The 23,894-nt window shown below is 40.6% G+C and overlaps 1 protein-coding gene across 1 annotated transcript in view; it reads left to right on the top strand.

The window, feature by feature from the left end:
- The window catches only part of SHOC1 (shortage in chiasmata 1), a 250,127-nt gene that overhangs the window by 180,181 nt on the left and 46,052 nt on the right, over positions 1-23,894 (top strand). The window contains exons 17-20 of the mRNA XM_089670970.1: positions 3,843-3,915; positions 4,202-4,271; positions 21,399-21,577; positions 22,550-22,664. Of these exons, the coding sequence (XP_089527096.1) occupies positions 3,843-3,915; positions 4,202-4,271; positions 21,399-21,577; positions 22,550-22,664 (437 nt within the window). The remainder of the gene's footprint in view (positions 1-3,842; positions 3,916-4,201; positions 4,272-21,398; positions 21,578-22,549; positions 22,665-23,894) is intronic.

Here is a 23,894-nt window from a genome sequence, read left to right on the forward strand (position 1 = left end):
CATGGCTAACTACTTGGATTTGATATTCGATATCTTCCATGGCCCTCTATTATTAAAGATAAACTGGATCTCAGAGAGCTTTTTACCCACACTTTCTTTTTACATTTCCAGTGGTTACATGCATATAGGAGGACTTTTTTAACATTTGAATTGAAAATGTAAACTTTGGCTTTTGGGAGATATTTATTTGGACCTCCAATTTGGTCTTAACATATACATTGTCATCTAATTCCCCCACTGTTTTAGTGAGAAAAACCTTTTGCAATGTGAACTCATTTACTGTTTCCCTTCCAAAGCATTTGTCATTTGTCCTCTGCCATTTTGTAAAGATAAATAGTTTTTGTAGTGCACACAGCTAGGGTTGCATGAATTTCATTCTTGGCAAAGATCACATGACCACAGATCAGTGGGTTTTCAGACAAAGGTGAATGAAAATATATACAACCTGCTCCACTTCACTGACATTACATGAAATGTTGGTACGCTGGTTGGCTTCTATTTACCCAGACAGCTAAAACTGCAAAAAAAACTATGACTGAGGCCCTGAGTAGCCGCAACGTGTCAGCAGACTCTGGATTTTAGCTGTTGATACATTGTTCTAACGCAAGCTGTGTGCAGAAAATCTTGTTATATTTTCAGATTGGGGGTACTATTTCTAACCAAACTCTGCCTTTTTTACTTACTGTATTGAGGCACAAACTTTAATTTGAGGTATGGGTTTTCTGCAACTGTTCTGATTGTCCTAAACTAAATTCTAATTAGGTACTACTAATTGCTCGCTAGTTACAACACTTTAAATTTGTTAGTATTTTAAAGTGTTAGCTGGTGAAAATACAGACAAATTCAGCAATTTAAGAAAGTTGTAGGACCTGCTCAGTGCAAATTTGTACGTGTCAGTGTTCCTTGTCTTAGTAATGGAAAGACCAGTGTCCTAATGTCTCTTCCCCATGTTGAATGCACATGGTAAAGGACAGCTGCAGTAATGCTACACTGCATATTCTGTAGAGCAATTTGCTTGCAGAGTTTTGGAGAATTATGGCTTTTTTAAACACCTGTGATTAAAATTGTTGCAGGCAGCCATTCCATAGCTCTTGCGCCACATGCTATTACTGGGTCAGTTTAACTAATCCTGACCCTTGCAGCCCATAAATTATGGAGTATCTGCTTCAGTCAGAGCCTTCTCACACAGTGATACTGCTTTGTGATATTTTATTTATTACAGAAACTTTTATAGCGCCATCAATTCAGTGCTTTACATATACTATACACTTACATCAATCCTTAACCCTCAAGGAGTGTATAATCTAAGGTAACTAACTCAAATTCATACATACAAAGGCCAATTTAGACAGGAAGCAATTAACCTTTCATCATGTCTGAAAGGAAACCCACGCAGGCACAGGGAGAATATGCAAACTCCAGGCAGGTAGCGCTGTAGATGGGATTTGAACGAACGACCCTAGTGCTGCCAGGCAAAAGTGCTAACTACTGTGTAGCCCAAATCCTTTGAGTGTAGAAGTACATAAAAGCTAGAAACAGTGGACCTAAAGTCATAAAGTGAAGAATTTATGTTATAAGAAATACCTTGAAATGTTTGTAGTGCCAAAGCACTTTGCTAAAAGGGTACCTATTATCTGGAATTCTTCCTAAAAATAGCAGTACACTTCCAGCCTCAATGTATACTTGAAATGTGATATCTAATGCAGGCCATAGATGGGTCGTTTATCGGCTGAATTTTCTTCCGCACGAAAAATCGGCCGATATTCACGCTGTTAGTGGGGCCAGCCCGTCGGCCGTTTTTCACGGATCTTCTCATTTATTTTTATCGGTCATGCTGGAAAATCCTCGAAAAACGGACGTTTTTCGTGGACATTGGTGGCATCATCAGCAACGGGGCCTGTCGCAAACCTGCGCAACACACAGTGACACCTCCTAAGAGATAAGGCAAGCTTTCTCAGGAGTTTAAAGAGATTCTAACCTCATAAAACCTAACTCTGTGTAGGTGACAGAATCGGATAACTTCTGGTAAATCCATTTTTCCACTATGTCTCATATCTTGGAATATGAGAGACGTACTGTACATAAAAACCTGGGCCCCTCGTCAGATGGCCAATGAGCAGACGAACAGTTTGATGGGTCACTCGCCTTGTCTCGGACACTCAGGGAAGCAGAAACATAGATCTCGTGAACCGTGCAGTATATAATTTCATAATTCATATCTAATTAATCCTCAGCCTTGTCTGCATAATAATCTACCCGCGGGTGGACTGTCACTTGTGCAGATGAAAAGTTATAGGCAAATATGAGTTATGGGAGATTTGCTCTAGTTGAGGCATCCACCCATATTTCCACGCCCTAAGTGGAGATTGGCCCTTGACTGAAGAGCCACGCCCCTGCTGGGGACTTTAAAACAGGCTGTCAGGCCTAAGAGGGGAAGTTGAAGAATTCTCCCATTTTTTCCATCGTAACATAGGGAGATTAAAGCACCCTTCAGCTCTGAAACTTGGATCTGCTAACCCAGGATTTTGGCAAGTACTTTAACCCTTTCACCTCTCTGATACCTCTTTGCTGTGCTATGGTTCTTTGTATATGTATATATATATCTTAGTTACATCTTTGTTCTGTAAATATTTGTATTGCTCCTGTTCGACCTTTTAGTAATAAATCTTTCTTACTGAAAGTGTTGAACTGTTTCTATAGCTCTGTATTGCAACTCACGAATTCCTGCCTCTAAAGAGACGCTATTGTGGTTGTTAAACTTCTGTATAACGGGCCTGTGGACCGTTTTATACAGGCGATTATCTCAATCCTTATAGTGTTATAGCTGATAACGCCGAGTTTCCTCTTTTTCTGTACAAAAAGGAGGTGGTGGCAGTGTGAAGGGTTAATTGCGTAATTAACATGACCCAGTAACAATCGCTCAGGCTGCCGGTACATCGATCTGTATCCATTAGCTGGAAAATCGTTGTGCAGGGTGCAGCTGGGTGTGGCATTGCTACGCACATCATATCGCGGTTTTAGATCGGCTAGCCCTTCGGTCACGAGTTTGGGTGATAAGGTCTGGGGTCTGACGCCACGATCGTGACAGGGCTGACCGATTTTTCGTTTATCGGCCGAAAATTCAGCCGATAAACGGCCCGTCTATGGCCTGCATAAGACACTGTGCATATGATACTTAATCTCAAGAGACTTGGTTTAAGATTCGGGGATATCACTATTGTAATATCACTATTGTACTGCTCATTGTTCTTGACATGAGGAAAGCAAAGATCTGCCTTTAAAGACAGCTGCCTCCACAGAGGCAGATCAAGTCATGATAAGCAAGTGATAGGGAAAAACTGCAGAGAGACCATAGGCTAATGACCAGTCATTTTCCTTCTGCCCGAGTTTTCGAGATAAAGCTTTAGGTGTTTAGTTCCTCTTTAAGTGAACTGACTGTATATGAAGGGTTTGGAAACAGCCGTATAATTTGTGTCATGCATGTTATATTTCACCTTATATGGATACACATGCAGGTACACCTGTTATGAAAAGAAAATATGTGGGCTGGCCTCCATCTAGAAATGCTAGTTGCCTCACTATGTCTTTTTTGGGTACTTCTGAGGCACAGATCTGAAACAGAAATGCATAAAAAAGTAGATAAAGACACAATGCCTTTATATCTCAATCTTTATATATTTTTCTGGTTTCGTGATTTACAAAGCACTGAAGCCAAAACACCAGATTTGCAGTCAGGCATCTAGCATTTTTAGAGGAAGAGGTTAGCAGAGACAGTTTACATATTTTTTCTATAACAGGTTTGCTTTAAGTAACAGTCTTGCGTTTTTTCTATTCTGCATCAGATACTCATTCTAAGTAGAATGGATTCAGAGGCCATACAAGAAACCCTGAATATTTCCATTGGGAAAACCAAAGGTAAGGATTTCAAAATTAAATATGCAGCCTTTTTTCCCACATTGGTCCTGCTCTTCTTTTATTTTTTTATCAATTGTTTAACATTTCTATGAAATTTCATTAAAAGTGTGCATTTTATACATATGCAGTTTCTGTGTTATTAACAAGGCTCCCACACTGAATTTCTTAGAATTATTGAAATTATGTAAACCTAAGTTTGTACTCATTTTAGAATTCCACATTGAAACTACAAAATTTTACAAATGTCATATATATTTTTATTTTTAAATGTTGACTATTTTGACAGGTCTAAAAGCAATAGCCTTGAGTCCTGTAAGTGGAAATGCATTTTTGGATCCAAAAAACGTGTTAGAGAGGTCAGTATATACTTATTATTATTCAAGAATTGTCATAACATTATCACTTCACAGACACTGAAATGCAATTTTATTCAGGGTAGGGTGATTTTTGACCTTGCCTAACTATGGACTACAAGTAATAATTGATTTGAATTTTGGTAGGCATAATTTTACAGATAAGTTAAACATTTCAATGCATTCATAATTCATTTTTATTAGGCCTGTTGTAACATTTCCTATCCAAAGTGCTGGCCATTAGTTATTAGTATTCGGCTTCCTTCCATTTTGTTTTACACATTGTATGTTGTGAAATATTCATTGTAAAAATGCTTTGCACTTTTGAAGCTTCTTTCAAACCTTCATGGTAAAGTAAAAGTTTTACTGTAAGCAGTTTAGGTAGATGATGTCTGCACAGCCTTGGTTGCCCTGAATCCCAGGTCACCCTAGCATGCATTTGACAATGATGAGAGTTTACCTGCTCCGCCATGTTCCTATAGACTCCTCAATAGGTTATTAAGACTTATTAGCCAATATGAATATCCAGATTTTTTTCTTCAGTGTACAGTATCAGGTACTTAATTACACCATCTTATAACATTATTATAGGTATCTTGAAAAGGCGTAACTAAACTGTTATTAAAGTGTTAAGTGTATGTATAGTCAAAACCATTTTTATTGTTTTGGATAGATTAGTCAAAGATTAAAGCATCTGTAAAATTGTTGTTACTGTCTGTGTCCCCATTGAATAGATTCTCCTTATTTATTTATCCTATTGACCATTGAAAAGAAATCAAATATTTACAGTCATGACCAGAAAAGAGGGTGGAAGTAAATCTGTCAATGGGGACGCTTGTTCAGGTGGCAACTGTCTAATAGTGAATTCCCCGCACATGGGGAGATTTTTTTTATTACTTCCTGTTGTGTCTACAGGACAGGAAGTAAAGGAAAAGCTTCCTAACTGGACACAGCAAAAACTGAACTGATGGGTTTAGCCCTTCCCTACTTTAGTCTTTTTAAGGGCATCTCCATGATTATATTTTGACAACCCTTTTTATTTTCTGCATGAATATTGTGAATCATTTATCTTTGAGCATTTACTTATACTTTATTGAACAACCCTTTTTAATCCCACCATCTGTTAAAACTGCTTAACACTCTTAAGCAGATCCTTGCTGCTAATACAAACAATCCATTATCAATAGTTACATCAGCAGTACATCCAGAACTCACAGACACAACTACTGTATATATCAGTGCTTATCTTTTATGAGTTCCAGACAAATCCTCTTGATCTGCACAGTTCTCCCTCTTTTGCTTTCATATATGAATCCTTCAGGGTGAATCAAGTAAAAATTCATAAATGTCAGCTATAGGGGACACATGTTCGGGGCTTATGGATATATCTAGAATACTTATGTGTATGGGTATGTTGATGAAACTGAAGAAAAACTTGAATGTGGCTCTGGCAACAGGAGCCTGTGCTCCCTTCACTGGCCAGTCACATGAAGGCTGTAGTTGCTGACTACATTTCCAGCCACAGCAATGATGACTAGATTAGCTGTAAAACCGGTGTAGCAGGCTCCTTGTACAAGAGGATTCAGAAGTCAGTCCTTCCTCTCTCTCCCCTATTTGTAAAACCTGGGCATTCTGCCAAGTTCATGACTCATCCACTACACAGCAAAGAACGCTGGGAAAGGGAGGGAAGCAGGAAGTGAAGGGGAGAACAGAGAGACAGGAGGCTGGAGAAAAGACAGGGACATGTGGAGCCCGTCCAAGCAGAGGAGGAGGCACTACAGCACTCAGCGCGGATAGAGGGACCCTGCTGTGTGTTCAGAGTCTGGTGAGCTGTCCCACTGGAGAAAGTAAGACACACCATTTACACTTTGCATATAGACTGGGACAGCCGCACTCCATTGCTGGGATCTCACCCATCCGGGGCCCTGTGCAAGCCACAGATCCCTCTGCCTGCTTTGCCCCTCACCACCAGTGTAATTGAGACTGTCTGCCCTGGGGACTGACACATACTGGGAGATTGCATCCTGCGACTGCCCCCTGGTCTTGGGGTGCTTTGTGTTGCTTTTAGACACTGAGGTTGGACCCTCTCAGCCCAGAAACCTAGTGAAATCGGATGTAACCCACACCAGCTGAAACTCCAAAGAAGCCTTCAGCTGCTATTTACTTCATTGTAAGGACTAAACGTGCACCAACTAGAGCTCCACCGTTACAAGGACTAGAGTGGGGGAATCTGGCTTAGTAGCCTTATTAGAGGTACCTCTTTATTGCATTCTGTTCTGACTCTGAGGTGATTTTTGGCTAACGCCCCTCAGAAGCAGAATCATACACCGGTGTGGGTAATACATTTCATTGATAGAGCATAAGTACGTTTATTTGTTTGTTATCAGTTGTATTCTGCTTAAAGTGCGACTCTGCCATCCGGAGACTCTTGACTGTGAAGCCCTCTAGTGGCAGACCAAATTTACTGCATTGCATAAAAGAATAAAAGTAAGTTTTGAAGTTGAAAGGGGAACCCCACCCCTCTACACTGCATTTCATTCTCCATAAAATTGTTCTTGTTTCATTTAACCCTGTGTCAGCAAATTTCTTGGCGGGGTATTTGCTATTCATTACCAGTTGTGCCAGAGGGATTGGGTTTGCTTAGGGTTGGATCTATTCAGCGCAGGACCCATAATATATTCCAGCTTGTCCCAAGGGGCAGTGCTACACCGGTTAATTAAAACAGACTTTATTTGATTTACCAGTTTTGTCCACATATGTGTAGACAGTGCTTGCTGCATTACAATAAAAAGACAATTATTTTGATTTTAGATATAGTACACTTTTACTGTAACACTTCTTTTCTGAAGAAAAAGGAAAAACAAAATTGTTCAGTTTGGTTAAAAGAATAATATCAACCAGTTATCTAATCATGGCCTAAGAATGACATTAAATTTCCATTACTTATCAAACAGTCAACAGAGTTTGCGTCAGATGTTTGCTGATAAAACTTTATCAGTTATATAACATGACTGATCTGAATAATTCTGTTACAATGTGCTCATGTGCCTGTCTACAAAGAAAATGTAGACATGTAATCACTATCTCACATACTGTACATGGCATTTTTTTGTAAGATGAGTGATATACATGTTTCTAGGTTCAGAAACCTTTTTTAGACTAGTGTTACAAGTACCTCAGGGCTGGGTCTAAATGGTTGAAAGGGTATTTCCACTTTTGCAGTCAGATCTGAGAAAACCCCAGTATATTTTTTTTATGTGTTCCCATTCAGACAACATACCTAAAACATTTAAATTAATATTTCTTACCTTTTAGATTTTTCTAAAAGTGTAATGGCTAATGTATCTACAGATAATAAACTATACTTAATTAACATACAATGCAGGAGGACAGTCTCTAAATTTTTAACCCTTTGTTACATTCAGTGTTCAAATCTAGTTACAGCTGATAATGAAGAACTGTGAACACAGTAAATATTACTATTATTATTAGTTTGCGCAGAGCAGAGCTTTCCAACGTAAGGGCAGACAGTACAGTTACAATACAATTCAATATAGAGGGCTCTGCTCGTTACAGCTTACAATCTAACAGAGGAGGGTCCAGTGATAGAAAAGGTAATAACTGTGGGGATGAGCTGATGGAGAAAATAAAGGTACAATTGTTAGGTGGAGGCAGGATAGGCTTCTCTGAAGATTAAAGTTCAGGTATCGCCTAAGAATGGACAGTAGGACATATACAGTCAGGTCCATAAATATTGGGACATCCACACAATTCTAACATTTTTGGCTCTATACACCACCACAATGGATTTGAAATGAAACAAACAAGATGTGCTTTACCTGCAGACTGTCATCTTTAATTTGAGGGTATTTACATCCAAATCAGGTGAACGGTGTAGGAATTACAACTGTTTGCATATGTGCCTCCCACTTGTTAAGGGACCAAAAGTAATGGGACAATTGGCTTCTCAGCTGTTCCATGGCCAGGTGTGTGTTATTCCCTCATTATCCCAATTACAATGAGCAGATAAAAGGTCCAGAGTTCATTTCAAGTGTGCTATATTTGCATTTGGAATCTGTTGCTGTCAACTCTCAAGATGAGATCCAAAGAGCTGTCACTATCAGTGAAGCAAGCCATCATTAGGATGAAAAAACAAAACAAACCCATCAGAGAGATAGCAAAAACATTAGGGAGGGCCAAAACAACTGTTTGGAACATTCTTAAAAAGAAGGAACGCACCGGTGAGCTCAGCAACACCAAAAGACCCGGAAGACCACGGAAAACAACTGTGGTGGATGACCGAAGAATTCTTTCCCTGGAGAAGAAAACACCCTTCACAACAGTTGGCACGATCAAGAACACTCTCCAGGAGGTAGGTGTATGTGTGTCAAAGTCAACAATCAAGAGAAGATTTAGAGTTGAGAGTTTGATTTATGATTATTATTCTGTCCCATTACTTTTGGTCCCTTAACAAGTGGGAGGCACATATGCAAACTGTTGTAATTCCTACACCGTTCACCTGATTTGGATGTAAATACCCTCAAATTAAAGCTGACAGTCTGCAGTTAAAGCACATCTTGTTTGTTTCATTTCAAATCCATTTTGGTGGTGTATAGAGCCAAAAATGTTAGAATTGTGTCGATGTCCCAATATTTATGGACCTGACTGTAGCCGGACAGATTGGGATGCAGAATTCCATAGGATGGGAGGGGCATGAGAGGTGTCCTGGAGGCGAGCATGGGAGGAGGTGAGAAGGGAGCAGGAGGTCTTGGGAGGAATGAAGAGAGCAATTTGGTTGATATTTTGAGAATAGGCTAGTGATGTAGCTGGGGGCCAAGTTGTGGATGGCTTTGTAAGTTGTTAGTATTTTGAATTTAATTTGTTGGGTGAGTGGCAGCCAATGCAGGGACTGGCAGAGAGGGTGGCAGACACTGAACGGTTGGTAAGGTGGATGAGCCTGGCAGCTGCATTCATGATGGACTGGAGGGGGGATAGCCAATGTAAAGGTAAGCCAATGAGGTTGAAGTTGCAGTAGTTGAAGGCGAGAGATAACCTGGGAGTGAATTAGGAGCTCTGTGGTGTCATTGGTTAGGAAGGAGTGTATTTTTATTTTGATGGATCCCACCAAAAGTATATTTGGTCAAGAAGAGTGGCATTTTAGTAAGATTTCAGGTGGGGGAGGCCTGCTTCCCTCTGGATATGGGGCATATTAGAAGATTGGTGGTGCACCTAGGTTTTTTAGAATTCCATAAGAAATTTGCAAGAATTGTTTGTAGTCTGGAGAAGGAGTTGGGGAATGGTATAGGAAGTATGCAAAATGTATATAAGATTTTGGGTAGGATGTACATTTTCAAGGTCGCTACTCATCCCAGCTTAGAGAGTTCTGAGGTGCGAAGAGTGGCAATTTCTTGGGGGATAGTTTCGAACAGTATCTTGTGGTTCGAGGTGTATAGTTGATCTGTTGTTGCGGTGAGTCTGATTCCTACATAGGGAATACTGTTTTTTTTCCCAAGAGAATGGGAATTGTTAGTAGTATTTGGTCTTGGGGTGGTGTATGGAGATTTAGTATCGAGGATTTGGGTTCGTTAAGTTTATAATAGGAGACTGTCGAGTAATTGTGGAGGTGGGTGCGGATCGTTTGGAGGGATTTGTTTGGGTTGGTCACCATCAATATGACGTCATCTGCAAATTTTAGGTTCCGTGTTAAGGTGTTTAATGCCCATAAATGTCTGGTTGTCTCTAAGTTTAGAAGCTAAGGCTTCAATGAGCAATGCGAATATTATCAGTGATAGTGGGCAGCCCTGTCTAGTACCGTTTGTGATGTTGAATGGATCAGATAGTGTTCCATCTGTTAGTACTCTAGCAGAGGGGTGTTAGTATAATGATAAGATGGCTGTTAACATCCATCCTGTGATGCCAAATTTTTGTAGGGTGAGTTGCATAAATTGCCAGTGTATCCGGTCAAATGCTTTTTTTGCTTCTAGAGATAAGAGTAGGGAAGGGCGCTTGGTAAGTTCTAGGTTATGAAGGAGGGATATAAGTCTTCTGGTGGTGTCAGGTGCTTGGCGGCCTGGAATAAATCCTACTTGGTCTTGGTGTATTAAGGTAGAGAGATAGGGGAGGATTCTACAGGAAATGATTTTTGCATGAGTTTTATGTCTGTATTGAGTAAGGAGATTGGTCTATAGTTTTGGACAAGTTGTGGATCTTTGCCAGGTTTTGGTATAGTCGTTATAATAGATTGTAGCATGTCTTTGGGGAATGTACCTATGGTGGCGGCATGGTTAAAAAGTTTGGTCACGTAGGGGGATAAGTCTGGGGCAAATTTTTTATAATATTCGTTTGTGTATCCGTTATTTCCTGGGGATTTATTGAGTGGGAGTGTTTTGATGGTTATTTCTATTTCTTTGGGAGAGATTGGGACAGAGATAGCGGTGAGTTGGGATGCAAAAAGTTGAGGGAGTTTAGTTGTGTATAGGAATTGTTGTATGGATGCGAGTGTTGGTTGAATAGTGTCAGGGTCGTTTTTGAGATTGTATAGGTTTTGGTAATATTTTACAAAAGCGTTGGCTATATCCTGTGGATTTGTAGTTAGGGTATGAGTGGTTGGGTGTTGGACTGAGGATATTTTGGATTTTAGGCATTTTTGTTTGATCATTTTAGATAGTAATGAATTAGCTTTGTTTCCTAATGAGTAAAATTTTACTTAAATTTTTTGGAGGTTAAGGTCTTACTTATATAGTAGGAGCCAGTGGCAGACTGACCATTTGGAAACTCGGGCACTGCCCGAGGGCCCAGGGTCAGTAGGGGGCCCCATGAGATGCCCCTGGTACCTTTTTCATAGGCTTTTTTGAGTTTGGGCAAGGACACAGGGGCCCCATGATCCCCTATTACCCGGAGGCCCCATGAGTTGTGAGTCCGCCCCTGGTAGGAGGAATCTTAGTTTGTTTCTGTCTGTGGTGAGAGAGGAAGAGATTAAGGGGTCTGAGGATTTTTTGTTCATTTCTTCTTTTGATTTGATTAAGGTGAGGAGTTCGTCGATTTGTTGGTTTCTTTGTTTGGTAATGCGGGAATTTAGTTGTATAAGAATACCTCTCATGTATGCCTTACAAGTGGACCATAGTATGGGTATAGATATATCAGGTGTATCATCGAGTTCAAAAAATTTGTTGTGTGCATCCAATATGTGTTTCTTGTGGTCTGGATTCTTCAATAAAGTCAGATTTAGTCGCCATATTCGAGCGATCGAAGAGTGTTGATTGTGGTCTAGAGTGATGGTGATTGGAGCGTGGTCTGACCATGTTATGGTGCCGATTTTTAAGGAAGTGACCTGTTGTAAAGTCCATTTGTCAGTGATGAAGAAGTCAATTCTGGAGTAGGATAGGTGGGATGGGGAATAGTAGGTGTAATCTTTTTCTGTGCTGTGTTGGCATCGCCAGGCATCGTAGAGATAATTGGTGTGTAGAAAGTGGTTAAGGGTCTGTTTGGAGGAGCGTTTGTTGAAGGAAGAGTCCAGAAGTGGATTGCCAATGATATTGAAGTCTCTGCCAATGAGTAGTCTGCCTTTTCTGTGATGGGAGATAGTTGAATTGAGTTTGTTGTAAAATTGGAGTTGGTTGGTATTTGGACCGTAGACGTTGACCAGGGTGTACAGGATTTCGTTGATTTTGCATATCAGGATATGGTAGTGGCCTTGTGGGTCTGCTGTTTCTGAGATGATTTGAAATTGGAGGAGGTCTCCTATGGCTGTAATGACACCATTTTTTTCTTGGAGTTTGTCGCCATATATATTGAAGAAAAGTGATGGATATTGAATTTGGGAATTTTGGGGGAGGCGAAGTGGGTTTCCTGTAGGAATAGGACGTCGGCTTGTAGGGAGCGAGCTTCTTTCAGGAGTAAGGATCTCTTATAGGGAGAGTTGAGGCCTCTGACATTTAACGATGATAAGTTAATCATTTTGTTGGTTGTTGGCGGATTGTATGAGGTAGTGATGTTGTTTCATAGATTGTGGAGGAGGGTGAGTTTCTTCATGACATAGGTGGTGGTCTTCCATAGATGTGATGCTGTGGGCTTGAATTGGTCGCTGTTTTGAGAAAGGTGTTCCATCTTGTAGTGGAGGTCTTTGAGCAGGACGACTTTGAATTGGTTGACTGGTAGTGCGGAGAGGGGAGAGGGGTAAAAAAGACTTGTAAAAAATACAAGTAACATGTGTAGCATCGTTTGCTACTGCATAACAGGGAGGCTTGAGCAAGCATGACTCGTTGGAGAGATCATGCTGGAAGAAAACTTGGAATCTGGAAATGTTCAGATAAGGGCCGTCTGCCAGCCTTAGCTGTGTGTGAAGCAAAGCCCAGTTTGTTGGGTGTTTAAAGATACAGGTAGATGTGAGATTATGACCATTCTGCGTCCATTTGTTGCAGACGATTAGAGGCGGGTTGGTGAGAGTCCACCGGAATGATGTTCCATGTTTTCAGGAGTTCGATGCCTGCTTCTAGGGTTTTGATCGTGTAGAGCCTTCCTTGGTGTTTGACGGTGAGCTTCGTGGGGAAACACCATTGGTACCTGATTCCATGGTTCAGCAGTGCTTTCGTTATGGCGACAAGCTTCTTGCGGTTAAGGAGTGTAGCTTTGGATAGGTCAGCGAATAATTTGATATTTGCTTGGGGTGCTGGAATTGAAGTAGAATTTCTAGCAGCTATCATTATTTTCTCTTTCACGTGATAGAAATGTATACGCACCAATGTATCTCTGGGTACTGCGGCCGGTAGGAATGACAGTTTGGGTATTCTGTGTGCGCGGTTTATGGCGAGCTCTACATCTGTGAGTGTAAGAATAAGGTGTTTCATGAATTGTTGAATATATGGGATTAAAGCGTCCATAGTAATGGATTCAGGGATACCACGGAATTTGATGTTATTTCGCCTGGAGCGATCTTCTAGATCTGCCAGTTTGAGGTTGATTTGCTCAATATCAGCTTCATGGTCTGCATGTGCATCTATGAGATCATTATGTGCTGTACACATTTCTCCCATTTTGTTCTCAATATGGCGAATACGATGTTCTTGTTTTTGTACCGTATTTGATATTTGGGATAATGTTGCCATCAGATCGTTGTGCAATGTTTGTCGCAGAGAAAGAAGTATATTTTTCATGGAAATTTCTGTGATAGGTTGGTCAGAGGCAGGAAAAGTTTCAATCAAAGATGGAGAGTTATTTTCAGGAGTTGTAGTTGAGAAGGAAGGCTGTCTGTCAGAAGTGATGTCTGTGTCCAGTCTAGGTCTAGATTTAGCAGGACTGCTAGTAGTATGAGACAGGGGAGGAGCGTATTCACCCGGGTCTCCTGGGTACAGTGGTGCCTTGAGCCTGGGATCCAGATTGTATGCTGTGCTGTCCCCTTCATGTGAGGAGAGGCTGCTTGTCATGCAGCCGGCGCCATCTTGGATGCAGGGGCTTAGAGCAGGGAAGAAGCTTGTAAGCTTTCCTGGATGCCCCGGAGCTTTGCGGCGGTGGATCATAGCTGTAGAGGGTTCCGTGACCCTTATCTATCGATTTGTGATGCGGATGTCCCCTGGGACCTGAGTGAGCCACGTTACTGCTGGCGGATGGACGGAGCTCTCCTTAGTGAGCGTCCATCTTGGAGCCGGCCGCGCATGCTCCCCCATTAATCTTATTTTTTAGGTGATTGGTGATCTCCTGGGCAGTGAGTGAGTTAGTGGGTGGAGGTGGTGGAGAATGAAGTAGAGTTAAAGGTAGAAAATCATTGAAGGGGGATGAGAAGATGTTAATGTAATTGATCAAATATGTCTGCTTGGCAGTTTGAAGGCAAGAATTGTATTTTTGGAGGACAGTTTTATATTGGTTGAAGTCTTAGTGTGAGACTTAGTCTTATGCCACAGACGCTCAAGAGCGTGGCTGCATTTTTTGGGACTTCTGGTGTTGTCTGTTTGCCAGGGTTGTAGGGGTCGGGGCCTGATACTTTGTGTAGTGAGAGGGCCAAGCTCATCCAGGGTGGAGAACAGGGATCTATTGTAGACAGAAGTGGCTAGATTGGGGCAGGGCAAAGGTGAGATTTTGTCACAGAGGTGGTCAGTAGCAGTGTAGAGAAGAGAATGGTTAAAGTGCTCGTTCTTGATTCCTGTGTTTGACGTCTGATCCTAACCTGGCTTGCTCCTGACCTCCATTCGTCTGCTACCTGCCATGACCTCAGCTTTGGATTCTGCTTCTGCCTCCTGTTCTTGCCTGATTGACCTCCCATTGCTGACTTGGCTTGTGGCCAGACTATCCTGCTGTCTGCCGTATATGCCTGTTCTGCCCAACTGTTACCGACCCAGCTCGTCTGACCCTGCATCCTGCTCATCCAGCCTGCTACAGCTCTACAGTCCAGCAAGCTCACATCTGGTTCCTGCTTCATGCAGCATACCCACGTTCTCCATGTCAGCTCATCTGCCACCAGCCTGTTCTGCTGCAACATCCACCTGCTGCTACCAAGCAAACTACTGGACTGATCACAGACACTCATACCCCACCATGCTCCTTTGGCTGCTGTTTTACTGCCAGTAGCCCCTGAGCCAGAGCTGTACAAGAGGCCTTCCTCTTCATGACAGGCTTACTACCCAGGAGCGTAATAGTTCCATATATTTTAAAATTCCATAAAACCGAATTTGCGCCAAAAAAAAAATTGACAACTTTGTGTACAAAATACATTTTCATTATCATTCTGCATTTTCTAAAAACTTGTGGCAAAAAATTAAATCTTCAAAAGACTCACAATGCCTCCTAAAAGACTGAGTGTCTGTTTTTCAAAATGTGGTCTTGTTGTGGGTATGCCTACTCTCCAGGTACTAAAAATAATTGTCCATCGTTAATTCTAAATATGTCCATGCTGTGTATGATAAATATCTTATTAATTGACAGCTGTGTGTAAAAAAATAAATTTTTATTTTCTTCATTTTCCAAAAACTTGTGGCAAAAAGTTTGATTTTTAGAAGACTCACCTTGCCTTTAATTAAAGCGGAGCTCCACCCAAAAGGGGAATTTCCACTTCGAGGCTTCATCCCCGCTCCCTGTTAAGGATTGCTACCTTTGGGGAGGGGGGGGGATAGCTGAATTTGACAGGTACCCGCTCCCACTTCCGCTACAGTCACCTAGGCAATCAGAAGCAGAAGTTATCCTCCCCCCGTAGTCTTCTGGGACATATGACAGGTCCCAGAAGACTACGGGACCATTCACAAAGCACAGAGTTGCTTGAGCATGCGTAGTGGGCACCCACTGTTAAACCGCAGGCTGTCACAGCTGAGTGCCCACAATGAAAATGCTGGCATCGGGCATGTGAACTCGGCCAGTGTGAACACATGGCTGGATCGAGGGACAGGTGAGTGTCTGTTTTTTAAAAGTCAGCAGCTACAGTTTTTGTAGCTGCTCAGTTTTATTTTTTTTAAATGTTGACTGGAGCTCCACTTTAAATACATTGAAGGGTCTACTTTGCAAAATGTGGTCATTTTTCTCCTGTCCTGGCACTTCAGAGGCCTCCAGAAATGTGATAAATAGGAAATTAGATTGCAAATTTTATTCCCCTTGAAAGTCAGAAGGTGCTCAGTGGATTTTGGGCCCCTCTATACACCATGGTAGCGAAAAAGGCATATACATGTGGTATCCTTATACTCGGGAAGAGTGGAAGAATGTGTCTTGTGGTATATTTGTAAGTATGCATTTACTGTGTGTGACAAATAATTTGTTAAAACTTTGTAATATAAGGTCACATTTTATTTACTTTTTATATTAAAAAAAGGTGGCAGAATATTACAATTTAAGGAAAAAAAACCTCACTATGCATCTTACTAAATGCCTTGGATATGAGAGAGGCAGTCAGCACATCAGGGCTGATAAACTTCAAATATACAGGTGAAACTCAAAAAATTAGAATATCGTGCAAAAGTTCATTTATTTCAGTAATGCAACTTAAAAGGTGAAACTAATATATGAGATAGACTCATTACATGCAAAGCAAGATAGCTCAAGCCGTGATTTGTCATAATTGTGATGATTATGGCTTACAGCTCATAAAAACCCCAAATCCACAATCTCAGAAAATGAGAATATTGTAAAAAGGTGCAATATTCTAGGCTCAAAGTGTCCCACTCTAATCAGCTAATTAAGCCATAACACCTGCATAGGGTTCCTGAGCCTTTAAATGGTCTCTCAGTCTGGTTCAGTAATAATCACAATCATGGGAAAGACTGCTGACCTGGCAGTTGTGCAGAAAACCATAATTGACACCCTCCATAAGGAGGGAAAGCCTCAAAAGGTAATTGCAAAAGAAGTTGGATGTTCCCAAAGTGCTGTATCAAAGCACATTAATAGAAAGTTATGTGGAAGGGAAAAGTGTGGAAAACAAAGGTGCAGAAGCAGCAGGGATGACCGCAGCCTAGAGAGGATTGTCAGGAAAAGGCCATTTAAAAGTGTTGGGGACTTTCACAAGGAGTGGACTGAGGCTGGAGTCAGTGCATCAAGAGCCACCAAACACAGACGGATCCTGGACATGGGTTTTAAATGTCGTATTCCTCTTGTCAAGCCGCTCCTGAACAACAAACAACGTCAGAAGCATCTTACCTGGGCTAAAGATAAACAGACCTGGTCTGTTGCTCAGTGGTCCAAAGTCCTCTTTTCTGATGAGAGCAACTTTTGCATCTCATTTGGAAACCAAGGACCCAAAGTATGAAGGAAGAATGGAGAGGCACACACTGCAAGATGCTTGAAGTCCAGTGTGAAGTTTTCACAGTCTGTGTTGATTTGGGGAGCCATGTCATCTGCTGGTGTTGGTCCACTGTGCTTCATTAAGTCCAGGGTCAACGCAGCCGTCTACCAGGAGATTTTGGAGCACTTCATGCTTCCTTCCGCAGACGAGCTTTATGGCGATGCTGACTTCATTTTCCAGCAGGACTTGGCACCTGCCCACGCTGCCAAAAGCACCAAAACCTGGTTCAATGACCTTGGGATTACTGTGCTTGATTGGCCAGCAAACTCGCCTGACCTGAACCCCATAGAGAATCTATGGGGCATTACCAAGAGAAAGATGAGAGACATGAGACCAAACAATGCAGAAGAGCTGAAGGCCGCTATTGAAGCATCTTGGTCTTCCATAACACCTCAGCAGTGCCACAGGCTGATAGCATCCATGCCACGCCGCACTGAGGCAGTAATTGCTGCAAAAGGGGCCCAAACCAAGTACTGAGTACATATGCATGCTTATACTTTTCAGAGGTCCGATATTGTTCTATGTACAATCCTTGTTTTATTGATTGCATGTAATATTCTAATTTTCTGAGATTGTGGATTTGGGGTTTTCATGAGCTGTAAGCCATAATCATCACAATTATGAAAAATCATGGCTTGATCTATCTTGCTTTGCATGTAATGAGCCTATCTCATATATTAGTTTCACCTTTTAAGTTGCATTACTGAAATAAATGAACTTTTGCACGATATTCTAATTTTTCGAGTTTCACCTGTATGTACCAAAGTTTGTAGACTTTCATGCAGGCTTATATTATTCACTTATTTGTTTAGCACAAATTTATTTTGGCCTAAATTTATGAAGAAAGATTATTTGCAAACGTTTATAGCAAAAACTAAGGATAACAGTTTGTTTTCCAAAATGTTCATTTTTTCCCTCATATAGTAAAAAATAATAGACCCAGGGATGATTAAATACTACTGAAATAATCTCTTAAAAAAAGCTGTAAAATTAATTTGGGTATAGTTTTGCATGACTACTTATTTGTAAGTCTAATTTTCACAGTACTGAAAAATTTAAAATTGGCCTGGACAGAAACAGAGTTTAACATGCCTGTCTTCTAGCAGTTAAACCACTGTGGCCTGCAAAAGAAGGATCAAGAGGACCACATGCAATCCAAAAAAGACCAATTCAACATACTTGACCTATGTTGTGCTAAAGCTGAACATGAACATATTAATTAAATAATATATGTCTAATTATATGTTTTAATTGTGTAAACTCGGCTCATGTCGTTCTTTTGTGTATAAGCTGATTTTTAAAAACTGCAGCAGTAGAAAAATGGAAGAGAGTTGTAGCTGCTGTATCTGTACCTACTGACCTGTGATCCTTTCAAATGGCTTAATGTGCTTTTAATTCCCAACTTCCATTGCAACTAAGCCATGTAGAGGGATATGCAAGGGGTACTAAATATATTGTTATTGTAGGTGTCAGTTGTCCTTATTTTTTCCTTTTCTCTTAGATTTCTTTGCTCTTTCTGAAAAGTTCATCACAGGCAGCCAGCAAGGAGAGAGAGAATGCTAGTGCTCTTTATTTAAGTTTCTTTTACAGGCCACCTTATAAACCTGACACGAAAGGGGGCATGTTGGGAACAACTCTGTGCAGAAAAAATGCAAGAGCTAAGCAGCTGGGGAATCTGCAAGTAAAGAACCATTAGTCTGCTAATTTCTCAGCACCTAGATATCCTGTTCAATAACACTAGTTATGTACTATATACTACGCAGCAATTATTGTAGGCAAAGTGTTTCTCCTAATCGTACAGTACAGGACACAGGCAGGACACAAGATATATGTAGTTACCTTCAGGTAATTGGACACTGGCAAAAAAAAAAAAATTGCTAGGACCGTCCACAGAGCACAATATATAACTCTGCCCACTCCATGAAACTCCAGTTTTTTGTTAGTATCCTTAGCTGTTGGAACTGTTCCCCTCTGTTTCTTTTACCTTTATCAACCATTATTTTAGTGTAAGGCGTAGTCCATTTTTATGGTTCCTAGAGTCTGAACACCCCTTCAGGGTTATGCCCAGCATAACAGGTGAAGCCTGGACCCTTACTAGGCCCAGCACTGTGGATTTTCCCCTACCATTTTATCTGTAACATTGCTCAGTAGAATCAGTTTAAATTTGATGATTTTCTCCTTCTTTACATACTTAGTTTCAGGGGGAGGAATGATGCCTTCCCTACCACGTTTTCCACCAAAAACACACACTGTTCATGCACAAGGAGTGGTTGTAATAGTTCCTTCAGAAGAATGGTTTCAAGGTTTCTAGTCAAACCTAATCACAGTCCAAACCCAAATGATGGCATCCGCCCAATACTGGACTTAAAATTTTTAAACAGATTTCTTGCATGTGTCAGACAATTTCTGGGGAATGCCTGGCATCAATAGACATGCACGATGTAGATCTACACATTCTCATCTTCCTCCTACATCAATGCTTTCTGCAGTTTGCTGTGGGAGACCCAACACTTTCAATCTGTCGCACTACCATTGGAGCTCTTTTCTGTACCTCAAGTTTTCACAAAATTGCTTGACCTGCTGTTGACTCTTCTATGAATCTAGGGCATACATACCACAGGTTATCTGGATGACCTCCTACTGAACGACTTCTCAGCCACAACCTTGGCTGCCAACATCCAGAGGACATTTCAGTACATTCAGACCTTTGGCTGGATGATCAACCTTCCAGAGTCTGCTATCCAGTCTTCACACTGTTTGCAGTACCTGAGTAAAATCTTGGACAGAGCCCAAGCCAGAATTTTTGTTCCTCAAGAGAAAATTTGCTTCTCTAAGATCTTACATGAGGACCTGGTTCTGGGCTTGATGGTAGCCCCCTTCAAGACTGTTCCCTTTGCTCAGTTCCACTCCAAACCTCTTCAATCCAACATACTCATGGTATGAATAAAACAGATCCAGTCCTTGGATCGCCCAGTCCTTCTGTCCAGTCAAAGCTCTCCTTTACATAATGGATCACCAATCCTTCCCTTGAGTTGGAAAAGTCTTCCTTTCATATTTCCTGGTGACAATAGTTGCCAGCCTTACAGCCTGGGGTAGAGTTTACAGTTTTCTGACTGGTCCCCCACTGTTGAAAGCCCTGAAGTATAGGGGATTTATAACTTTGTTAGCACCTTACTCGGAGAAAGAAAATTCAATGTATTTCAGCCTTTATTCAGTCTGGTCTGGACCAGTGATGGATCAGGGCCTCATTTCCAGGGCATAGGCCCTTAAAGTGGTAGTAAACTTATTTTTTTTTATTTTACCTACAGGTAAGCTTATAATAAAGCTTACTTGTAGGTAAACTTAATATCTCCTAAAAGTGCACTATTTAGGAGACATTCTCTTTTTCCTAATGCCGGTGCATGCCCTCTGAAGGAACGGCATACTCGTGCCATTCCTTCAGAGCTGTGTACTGTGCGCATGCAAGTGATGTCATCGCAGCCTGGCCTGTCAGATGGCAGGAGATTGGGAACCTGGATGAAGGACCGGGTAAAGATGGAAGCCTCTGTAGCAGTATGGGCTTCGTTTTAAGGTAGGTCCTTCATAATGTGTTAGTATGTGATGCATACTAGCACATTATGACATTGCCTTGCAGGGGACTTTTTTTTTTCTTTCTTGTGGTTTACTACGGCTTTAAGGAAAGGGTTACATCAGAGCCTATTTCATTTGCACTGTAGGTGTTTCTTGGGCTTTCCAACATTAAGCATCTGCTTCGCAGATTTGCAAGGCTACCACCTGGTCCAGTGTTCTCATTCTCCAGGTGGATGTTCAGGCCTTGGCTGGTGCAAGCTTTGAATGCAAGAGGTGTCAGGTTGTTTTCTGGGTGTCTTTGTTCAGGTTCTTTAACCCTTGTTTTCTTGTGGACCTGTTAGCAGTTCTGTTGTTGCCCACCCTCATATTAGGTGTTTGGGTATATCCCATGGTCTATGAACATGTTCTGTACTGTATGATTAAGATAACAGGAATTTTGGCATACCTGTCATACCCTTATCTTGGAGTACATTACATGACTTAAGCCCCTCTCTGTGTTATAATCACCCCTTATTTCTTGCTATAAAAAAAAATTGGAGTCTCCCTAGTGTCCATTCACCTGTAGGTATCTCCATATAACCCATGGTCTATGATTACAAGTCCTGTGTCCCGTACTGTACTCTAAGATAAATATTTTCCTGAGCCTAGATTTCAGCAATAATGCAGTTCCATGCTTTAGTACATTGTTTTGTAATTTGCTTATTTATTCTTGTTTTTGCTGCATTTAGATGTGTTGTTTACATGAAAACACATATAAGCATGCAAAATAAAAATAAAAAGTTAAAAAATGTATTCTTATTTTACAGTTTAAGAAAATATTCATATGCCATAGTGAAGAACCAGTACATAGGAAGTGACTTTCCTTGGGCTCACTTTTCCCTTGTTGTTGAATATGACTGCACTGATGTCTGGCTAAAGCTGTGTCAGGACCTGAATGTTCCACACATAACCCTAAAAAGCCAACTGCCAGATCCTTCTGTAATGGGTAAGTAATATTACACCTACCCAGATAAGGAAAGAAAAAATAATTTACCATCTCTTAGATTGTAAGCTTTAACGAGCAGGGCCCTCTGTTTCCTTTTGTACCAAATTGTATTGTAACTGTAATGTCGTTTTGAAAAGCGCTGCGCAAACTGTTGGCTCTATCTAAAGCCTGTATTATAAAATTAATAATTACTTTAGTACGATTACATGTAACTATCAGAAAATATAACTTTGCATGGACATAGCTGTCCTTAGATAGCCTTTTTCAACACCAATTGTGTAATGTGCAATAGATAGGGCCGGTTCACATCATAATGCTTGGGCTTTACATCAAATGAATGGGATGTCAAAACTGACCACATCATGAACCAGCCCTTACACAAATAGAAGCATGAGCACTAAAACAGAGCCAGATGAGTGACCTAACGTGTTCATAAATGTAATTATACATATAATTAAACAAAATTGCATGCAAATGTTTACATTATGTTGTTGTTACTGTTAACCATTTGTGTTTCTAATATATTTAGCAGTGTAAAAAGAGGGAGACAGTTGTCCAACACTTCCATTAGAAGCTAAAAAAAATATTTTCTTAAAGCCATGAGATAAAATAAGGTTTTGGTAAGAAGGAGCACATGAGAAATTTCTTTACTAATGCTAAGTACTTTCTATAATCAACATTTCTTCTTTGAAGAAAACCTCTCAAACTACCCACTTTGCAAGAGCTTCTTGGTCACAGGAATGACTGTATAGTATGGTAAATTCCACAAAAATGTTTTAACATGCCATAAGAAACAGAATTTTTTCACAATGTCTTGAGGAAGAATTGTTCCAGACAATCTTTTGCCTATAGCCATTAATTTGGTTCTAGTGCTGCAAGACTACATTGGATATTTTTTTACAAGATCATAGGATGTTTTATTCATTTTTTCATAATGCTTATTGTTGTGCTTATTATTTTTGTATTTTTTAGAGACCTCAGTATACTGTGAAGAAGAGCTTCTGATACACATTCAAATTCCTTATGTTTTCCTGTCATCAGAAGGACTTACAAACAACCCAGAGATACTGCATCTGCTTGAGTCAAGGTAAAACTAAGATACTGCATAATGAGCTATATGTAAATAAGAAAGTTGAAATCAAATTTGTTACAGGTAAAATGCACATGTTAATTTCAGTGTAAGTGCTTATGCACAACCAAGCATTTGAATTTCTCCTCTGAATGCCTTTTACTCCCAGCAGGAAAAAGCAGCTTACAAAGCACCTACATTATGTATTGCACATGCATTTAGGTGCATCAAGCATTTGAGTGTTTATGGATTCCAGTGTTAATTTATTGTGGCCATCGGAATGAATGAACACTCAAGCGCTAAATGCATCCAGCATTTAGGTGTGTTTAGACACGTTTACATGTCCCAAGCCTTTTTTCTGCCCCAAAGCTCCTCTCCTGAATGTGATGGTGATGGGTTTATTTTCAGGCTGTAAATGCTCCTTTTCTAATATGCCTGTAAATGCTCATTTGTGCATGAACACATAGACCAACATAGAGGTGATTTTACAGGCTGGAAAAAAGTCAAACCCTTTTAAATGAGATGTTTTTTAAGCCCTGTATGCATGAGCCCTAAATAGCAATGCCTTACATTGAGGTCTGCATTCCATATTTCTTTGATGTTGAAGTCTTGCTGCATTACAAAGAAGCCCTGTTTAAACATAATTGTTTATATTCAAAGCTGGAAGAATGTATTAGACTTCACTAAGCATGTATTTGAAACCGTGGGAATATTTTTTTATGTATTACTTATTACGCTTCCTGATCAGGTCTGCTTGTCAGTTTTTTAGGTGGACTTCATAGGAAGTGACATGTCCAAGTCACCTCCAAGTCCACCCAGCTCCAGAAAAAACACTTTCCAGGCCAGACTACAGACTACATGTCCAAGACCTCCAAGTCCACCCAGGTCCAGAAAAAACACTTTCCAGGCTCTTTGTCAGCTCTGTTCACAAGGAGATTCGGAGCTGACAATAATGACCATCCTTGATATCAACACAGATTCTGGTACTTCACCATCTGTATGCAAAAATATGTTTAATGATTTTATAATGAATCCTTGACTGAATTGAATGATTGCATTATATATCTGCCCTGAGTTCAGTTTTAACATGTAATGATAAGGAAATCCATGTTGAAAACTTCTTACCATGGTTGAATGATGGTACGTGTTTCAGGTGTAGGATCTGTCAGCATACAAATGGTTATCTTTGTGAATCCAAGATTTAACTCTTTAATAATAAACTTAGTACCAAAACAGAGGGGTTGTCAA

This window comes from Staurois parvus, unplaced genomic scaffold (genome assembly GCF_062004578.1).
Source record: "Staurois parvus isolate SC_StPar_1 unplaced genomic scaffold, SC_StPar_1.0 ptg000096l, whole genome shotgun sequence".
Taxonomy (NCBI): Eukaryota; Metazoa; Chordata; class Amphibia; order Anura; family Ranidae; genus Staurois; species Staurois parvus.